The sequence below is a fragment of the Nicotiana attenuata genome, chromosome 3, assembly GCF_001879085.1.
Source record: "Nicotiana attenuata strain UT chromosome 3, NIATTr2, whole genome shotgun sequence".
In the NCBI taxonomy this organism is placed as follows: Eukaryota; Viridiplantae; Streptophyta; class Magnoliopsida; order Solanales; family Solanaceae; genus Nicotiana; species Nicotiana attenuata.
The window spans coordinates 51089399-51098369 of record NC_031991.1 but is presented as its reverse complement, the minus strand read 5'-3'; the positions used below and the strand labels follow the sequence as shown (position 1 = coordinate 51098369).

Genomic DNA, 8971 nt, shown 5'->3' with positions numbered 1-8971 from the left:
ATACTTCAGTATTTCCGGCATTTTGAACCGCTTCAGAATCAGTTATGATGCTGCGCTCGATTTGAACACCAATTGGGTGTACTTCTTCCAGTCCGGGACCTTCAATAGTGGTGGTGCTCCCGAAATTTGGTACGTTCGAGTGTGGAACTCTTTCGCATTCTGATTCATCCGCTCGTTCATTTCCCTCATGAATCTCATGAGTTCAGTTTTGAAGGGATCATTGCCATTGTCGTTACCGGATCTGTTGCCGATCCCCCCGATTCCGTAGAAGCCAACTTCTCCCCTCGGAGTGGTTTTATCAACCCTTTGAGCTGTTTGATTTGCGGGAGCGCCGGGAGGAACATTGTCTCTTCCATTCGCATTGTTGGAGGCATCTGACAATGCCTGCTTCAGTTCCGTCATGTCCTGGTCTTGTTTTCAGAGATGGCCCATGATGGCCTTTTGCTGTCCCTTAAGATTCTTACTATTTCTGCAATGTGCTCGTCCTTAGTGTCCTCAGGAGTTGTCTCCCGTACATGTCAGTAATAACACCCGTCATGGACCGGAGTTGCTACGTCCTCCTCGTTGGGGGTGTCACTGATCAAATCCTCGTGTTGAAGCAGATTTTCTTGCGCCTCGACGTTGTGTGTGATGTCGACATCATTAGCTACCATTTTTTTCCGATTTTTGCTATGAAATAAAGAATCAAACACGTTAGTAATAGATGCAAGGCTCAATTCAATTATGCAACTGTCTAAGCCCTATGGTGGGCGCCAAACTATTTACCGTAAAACGGTACAGTTGAATTTGTTACGTTGGTATTATTTAGCTTGAGAATAGTGTGTAGCATAAGCTTGTCATAATTTTTTTGTCTTACAATGATTGTTGAAGTCACTATTTATAGCTATACCTAAGGAACAAGGTCCTAGGATCAAGCCCCTCTTAATAACAATAACGGGGGCTATTGATGAATATGTAACGGCATGCCATGAATGCCAAAATTCTCTACAACGGCTGTGTATTTAATATTGAGGAGTATTCTTCATTAAATATCATCTGGTGTCAAATATTCGTTTGCTTCCGTTGATTATGTTCCCTCCGGGATCTACCCGATGCCAATTGAAGTTGTTGTCCTCGGTCTTGGTTTTCACTTGCTTCATCTTCCGTCTACCTCTTGTTCCATGTGTCATGTTGTCATTCGAACATTTAATATAAACTGATTTTCCCTATACAAAGAAAAAGCTCATTTTGATCAAGAAACGTAAAGAAAGGAGAAAAAAGAGAAGTAGACTCAGAAAAATATAATTATTCCTAGACCAATTATATGTACATGCATAATGTAGTTCTCGCTTTAATTATAAGAACGACCCCCCTCCCCTCCCCCCCTTGTGTAAACAACAAAATTTCTTTAGGAAGCAACACAAGTAATAATTGAAACAAAATCATCCTGTATATACATCAAAAACTTTGAATGAGATGATTGTCAAAACATAAGGAAATTAAGTAAATATTACAAAGGTAGATCTTGAGAGAGGTTTTTAAAAAAATTCTTTTAATTTTTATTCATCTAATAATTCCACTAAAAGGGAAACAAACAAAGGGTGTACCTTAACCTTCCACCTCCACACAACATAAAAGAAAAAAGAAAGAATGTAAGAAAGAGCAAACATGAAACAAAGACATTGAGTTGTCGGATATCTATTATTGGTTGGTGGATATATGACTTGTACATTCTTTAGAAAAGCTTTCACATTTGCCCAACATTCCAACTGTTATTTCATTTTCTAACAAGTAACTATGGTTAATGAAATTCCCATATTAATTAAAGGAGGAAGCTAAAATTGTATGTTAAGCTTTGAGTTATAAATAAGCTGTTTGGTTATAATTGAATTGGTTCGCTTAGTGGGAACAACCTCATTAAGTGATAGTAAAATTTCTATTTTGGATCGTAACAAGGAGTTGTTATAATCATCGAGGAAAACTCATTTTCTCTTCATTGTAATTAGCTAAGATATTCATTTTAATTAATTTCGAACGGTACAACACGTTAAGAATATATTATAGAGAAGTCCTTGCACATGGGTACAAAATTATAGATTAATTGTACCTAGCAAGGAAACTTCATTACCTAGTATGTTTTTCCCCCACTTTAGAATTATTTATGTAGTCTACACGCAAGTAAAATAGCTAAAATAAGTCCTATTCAAAATGTAACATGCATATGATTTTAATTAATCAACCTAATAATTATTTGAATCAGATAATTAAGAATTTAATTTCTTTTTCATCTCATTAAGATCCTTGGTACCTCTCATAAGGTAAATAAGGTCTGCATATACCCCACTCTTCTCAGATCCTATTTATAAAATTATACTGGGTATGTTATTGTTGAAGTTTCCTTGTTGTGTTATTACATGCTAAATTACGAGGATTTTTCCACTTCTCATTCTATACTAATTTCCTAAAAAGAGAAACAACCTCACCACCCGTGGCGGAGCCACTTATAATTGACCCTCCTTCGTCAAAAATTTACATTGTCTAGCTAGGTCCAACATATACTATATGTTGACTTTTTTTATTTTTTTCATGTATTTTATTTTTTATAGTTTAATATCCCTTAGTAATATTTCTGGCTCTGACAGTGTCCACCACCCCACCCTAGCATCACCTACCCACACCCATCACCACCCTACACCCCATCCCAGAATATAGATAAAAAAAACGAGTTGTCTAGTGGATGACGAGGAAGGTCCAAAATCTATATAATAGCCATAGTATGAAAGGACTTATTGCCAAAACCAATTTATTGTTAGAGATGGAACATTCACTAATGTCCACTCGAAGTTACTTTTTGCTCTTCTCTTCTTCTACTTTTCTTCTCATTTTGCTTTCATTTTCTGTGGAGAAAAGCCATGCTTTGGAAGCAAAAGAAACCATTCAATCCCATTTTCACACTCTCCAACTCACCTCTTTGCTTCCTTCCTCTTCTTGCAACCCTGCAACCAAAGGTAATTAATTAACTCTCCTTAAATTATCCTCATAATATTTACTACTAACTCAAATAGATAACATAATTCACGTATGTAGACTATATTTTGTGTGGGTGTGTAATATAGTATGTCTGCATATTATGTTTGTGTATTTTTAATTTGTTGTATACTGCTATCACCACTTTCATTTTCAATCTTCATCCTTGATTTTCTTTGGTGAGGTGTGGTGGCCTGAGCCTGAGGTTGAATGAGTGGAGACGGGGAAGGGATTATTTTGTATTATCTGTTCTATTTAACGTAACAATTTTTCTTTTTAGCTCAAAAAGGAGATCTTTTTATATTTAAAAGCACTTCAGTTTAGATTTTTCATGTTATTTTTAATTAGATAGATGGTCTTATAGTCATAAAACTGTACATTAGGTACATATTAAAAGCTTTCTTTAGCTTTTGTCTTATAAAATGAAATGAACGAAATATATATTACATAAACTGCTTTTTTTCCTTTTTAGTTTTGCTTGTTTGTTACTTGGTTGTGTGATTGGGGTTGGATGGTGTGGATTGTGGTGAGAAAAAGCAGGTCAACAAATTATTTGATATTCCTATTTGCTTTTCAAAAAGTTGTGAGGTGAAAGTAACGCAATAATCCACATGATTGAACATAGCGTTTTCACTTTGTTTCCTTTAGTTTTCACTATATAGAAGAACTTTAACAAGAAAAAAGAAAAAAAAATGTAACCATCAGCATATATTATTTGGTTCGAACTAAAATTACTTTTACCCTAAGATACTACATTTTTATATTATTGGGACCAAAGTTTTGCCAGTATAGATTTTTAATGGACCTAATAAGTGTGAATTTTCTAACAAATTTACGATAGTATCAAAAAAAAAAAAATACAAAATGATTGATAGGTTTTAAATTAAAATCATACTGATGTAATACCGCTTTAAAAGGATCTTGCTTTCATCAGCACTAAAGTTTGTACCTGCATTTCACGTTAGTTTGCAATTATTGATGTTTTCATATTCACTATTTGCTATTTTATTTCATTTCTTGTCTCACTTTCATATCCATTTCAAGCTCCAGCCTGTCATGCAAGTTTCTGGAAAATTAATAATAAAATTGAATATTTTGGTAAATAAAGTAGAAAAGAGGAAGAAATTAGAATAGAGTACTATAACTCATTAATAGTGAAGATTAAAATAAAAGAAGAAGAAAACAATTTGGTGAAGATTTCTCCAAGCTACAACCTAACAACCAGTCAATTGTAATCAATATTTTTACGTGCAATTAGTCAAAGTTTTCTCAAACTTCTTAAAAATATTTTAAACTATTAATTGTTGTAACTTATAATACTTTTTATGTAGATTTTACATATGAAAATTTTAATTTAAAAAAACTTAAAAATTTTTATATAAAAATTAAGTAGTTTGATTCTAGTGCTTTGAATCCCGCCACATGAAATGAAAAGGAATGTGTGCAAGATGCACTAATAGTTGTACTTAACTATATTTTCGTCAATTTTCCCATTAGATGGCGGATACATATACTTTATGTCAATTTATTCAAAACTTGTTAAGTGGATTGATCTTCATAAATGCTTGACAGATTCCAGTCAACTAATTAGTTGCTTTTCCAAGCCATAAAGGTTAGGATAGGAATTAGGAATTAGGAACTATATTGATGTGAAAGTGTGAAAATAAGGACTTACTTCCTTACCAAATTAACAATTAAATTTCCTGGACAGTGACAGTGTAATGATTTTTTTAAATCACTAGTATTTAACTTGTGATACTTATCATTTATTAAAGGGTGAAAATCATTTACCCTTCTTAACTTTGTGTTAAAAATCAAACTCCCCTCTTAACTTTGAACAATAATTATTCTCCCTCCTTTATCCTACACAATACCTTTTTTGCCCTTAAATTTTTAATTTCCTCCTCAATTCAACACTTTTTTATTATATGATATATTTTTTTTATGGTTTTAGCTATAACTTAAATTATGCAATACTTATTATAAATTATAATTAGAGTTCATTAAAATTATAAGTAGAATAAGTAATTTGAGTCAATTAAAATTACCTTATCTGTATGATTGTTATTTAATGTAATGCATATTAAATAGATATTTAAGCTATATTTTCTTAGCGACGGAGCTAGAAATTCATATAAGAAAAATCTAAACTGAAGTGCTTTTAAATATAAAAAGATCTTCTTTTTGAGCTCCGTCGCTAAGAAAATATAACTTAAATATATATTTAATATGCATTATATTAAATAACAATCAATAAAAATAAGGTAATTTTAATTGACTCTGATTACTTATTCTACTTATAATTTTAATGAACTCTAATTACAATTTATAATAGATATTACATAATTTAAGTTATAGCTAAAACCATAAAAAATATCATATAATAAAAAAGTAATGAATTAAGGAGGAAATTGAAAATTCAAGGGCAAAAAGGTGTTGTGTAGGATAAAGGGGGGAGAATGATTATTGTTCAAAGGTGAGGAGGGAGTTTGATTTTTAACACAAAGTTGGGGAGGGTAAATGATTTTCACCCTTTATTAAAGCTTACAAATCAATTCTATTTAAAAGAATTAATTACCCGCAATTACTTTCTAAGTAATATAAGTATATAATTATTTTTAACTCTTGGTAGACAGAGTTACTCCACATATCAAATCAATGTTATTTTTAAAAAGCTACCAACAATTATCTTTTTTCCTTAGATTGGTAGGCAAGAGAAGGAAGAAAATTTGGAAAAAGCGCTTTGTTTGCGTAAGAAATGAATAGATTAAGCAGAGAAAATAATCTTCTTTCAAGACCTTGGATAGTACTACAAAGCAAGAGAAATTTACTACTCCCTCCGTTTCATATTAGATGATATACTTTCCTTTTTAGTCTGTTCCTAAACAAATGATACATTTCTAAATTTGAAAATAATTCAACTTTAAACTCTTTATTTTACTCATTTACTCTTAATGAGAAGCTTTTATAGCCACACAAATGTCATGGTCCCACAAACCTTTTATCCCTTAAGTTTTTATGACCACAAATTTCAAAAGTCTTCTTCTTTTTCTTAACTCCGTGCCGAATCAAACCACCTCATGGAACGGAGGGAGTATTATTTGCCCTTCATATCATATCTATTAATCTCTCCACCATAAACAAAAAGCATGCACTTACGAGTGAGGGACAGCTGTAGAACTTTACTTTGAGGCAAATGATTAGAGCTGAAAACCATTGTCTTGTCTTTATTTACCAAATGATTACTTCAAAATACTTTGATTAATGAAGTATGACTCGGCTCTACTAAACTTTTTAAGGGAAAATTATTGCTTATGTTCCCTGAATTTTCTTTGACCACCTTTTATATTTTAATCTATTTTAAAAAAGGACTTCATCATTAAGGACTTGTTAAAATGTATAGAGGCAATAATTCCAACTTAAATTTTTTATGCACGGACTTATTGTTATTTAGTTATTATTGGACATTGTTTTTGAACTTTTCTTTTACACAAGAAAAAGATACTTCCTTCGTCTCCCTAAAAGTATACTACTAGAACATGTTGTCACAACCATTTCATAGCATTTTTATAAATATAAACATATCTCATTAAAAGTAAAATAAAAAATTTAAACTTAAATAATATCTAAAATATAAAAAGATGTCATTCTTTTTCATAGTCTGGAAATAAAAATGTCATATAAAAGTGAAACAAGGCATAGTATGTATGGAAACTTTATCCCAGAAAGAATATTTCCGATATATAATTTCAAAAATTTACCCTTTTTGTTAAATAATTTCAGGTAAAAGAAGAGGAGCATCATTGGAGGTAGTCAACAGGCAAGGCCCATGTACCCAACTGAACCAAAAGGGAGCAAAAGCCCCAACTTTGACCGAAATCTTAGCCCACGATCAAGCCCGAGTGGACTCAATCCAAGCCCGCGTCACAGACCAAAGCTACGACCTTTTCAAGAAAAAAGACAAAAAATCCTCCAACAAAAAGAAGAGCGTAAAAGACTCAAAAGCCAATCTCCCTGCAAAATCCGGCCTTCCTCTCGGCACCGGAAACTACATTGTCAACGTCGGACTTGGAACCCCAAAAAAAGACCTTTCACTCATTTTCGACACCGGCAGTGATCTAACATGGACTCAATGCCAACCTTGTGTCAAATCTTGTTACGCTCAACAACAGCCAATTTTTGACCCATCAGCTTCAAAAACATATTCCAACATTTCCTGCACTTCCACTGCTTGTTCTGGTCTCAAATCAGCTACTGGAAATAGCCCAGGTTGTTCTTCCTCTAATTGCGTGTACGGTATTCAGTACGGTGACTCTTCATTCTCAGTGGGGTTTTTCGCTAAGGATAAATTAACCTTAACACAAAAAGATGTGTTTGATGGATTCATGTTCGGTTGTGGGCAAAACAACAGGGGTTTATTCGGAAAAACTGCTGGATTAATCGGTTTAGGCCGCGATCCATTGTCCATTGTTCAACAAACAGCTCAGAAATTCGGAAAATACTTCTCTTACTGCCTTCCCACTTCCCGAGGGTCAAATGGTCATTTAACATTCGGCAACGGTAACGGGGTAAAAACTTCAAAAGCAGTAAAAAATGGCATCACGTTCACGCCATTTGCTTCGTCACAAGGGGCGACATTTTACTTCATTGACGTACTAGGTATTTCCGTCGGTGGAAAAGCTTTATCGATAAGTCCGATGGTGTTCCAGAACGCCGGGACGATCATAGATTCCGGTACGGTGATTACGCGGTTGCCGTCGACGGCGTACGGCAGTTTGAAGTCATCTTTCAAGCAGTTCATGTCGAAATACCCAACGGCGCCGGCTCTTTCTTTGCTGGACACTTGCTATGACTTGAGCAATTACACCTCCATTAGCATTCCGAAGATCAGCTTCAACTTCAACGGTAATGCGAATGTGGAATTGGACCCGAATGGTATTCTTATAACAAACGGTGCATCTCAGGTTTGTTTGGCTTTTGCTGGAAATGGAGATGATGACAGTATTGGTATTTTTGGGAATATACAACAACAGACATTGGAGGTTGTATACGATGTTGCTGGTGGCCAATTAGGGTTTGGTTATAAGGGATGTTCTTAAAGAACTCTGTTAAAGTTTAATTAAATTGTAATACTGCAAAAGTATTGGGAAATGTATATCCATACATTTACTATAGTTTATGAGAACAATAATCTCGATTACAATATGGAGTAGCATTTGTTTTCCTTTTCCTTTCTGGTATTATTTTTACTCTTATTCTCCCAATTTTAAAATTTTAAATCTAAACACATGCATATAAACAAAATATGATACTATGATATATGAATACAAGAAAATGTAAGTGTTACCTCTGAACATGAACGATCAAGTGCAGAACACCTAAATCTAAAGCATAACAAAAAATAGATTTTGTGATAATTTTTAAGATTGTTTTTGATAGTTTGAAATATTCTTGTATGATACTAGAATAACAAGCTATATAACCAGATGGAAAAAGATGAGTCAAGTACTATTGCGTCAAGTAATATTCAATGGCTTTTTAGATTTATGCCATGTGAACTATAAAATAATTAATGGCGAGATCTATTTACACTTTATACCTATAAAAAAATGAAAATTGAGAAAAATTATACTAACGACATTTAGTAAAAACAAACCCATGTTTCTTACTTCTTTTTTTTCTGTTGAATTGTTTCTTACTTTTAACAAAATAAAGTACTACAACTTGCACTCAGGTTAGAAATATTAAATACGTTTAAGAAAAAAAGAAAAAAACACTACTATCTTTATAAAAAGCAGTAGTTAACTTTTTTTTTTTTAGTTAATCCAACTCAGTGCCGGCTCAAGGCCAAAGACATTGAAGCAATGGCTTTAGGCCCCCGCATTTTTGAGTCCCTATTTTTTAATTAGCAGTAATAGGTTAATTTTATGGTAGTCTTCTTTTAAGAAAATACTGTAATTTTGAT

At 33.0% G+C, this 8971-nt stretch overlaps 1 protein-coding gene across 1 annotated transcript; it reads left to right on the top strand.

Annotated features, from left to right (window-relative positions):
* On the top strand, positions 2748-8236 carry LOC109223743 (aspartyl protease family protein At5g10770-like). Its single transcript, XM_019388160.1, has 2 exons — positions 2748-2987; positions 6790-8236. Exons 1-2 carry the CDS (start codon positions 2756-2758, stop codon positions 8103-8105), a joined length of 1548 nt encoding a protein of 515 aa, XP_019243705.1. The 5' UTR covers positions 2748-2755; the 3' UTR covers positions 8106-8236.

Bases quoted from the DNA above. Each gene is read 5' to 3' on its own strand.
- LOC109223743 (XM_019388160.1), top strand. From the start codon at position 2,756: ATGAAAGGACTTATTGCCAAAACCAATTTATTGTTAGAGATGGAACAT. The intron at 2,988-6,789 runs GTAATTAATTAA...AAATAATTTCAG, and splicing joins TTGCAACCCTGCAACCAAAG to GTAAAAGAAGAGGAGCATCA.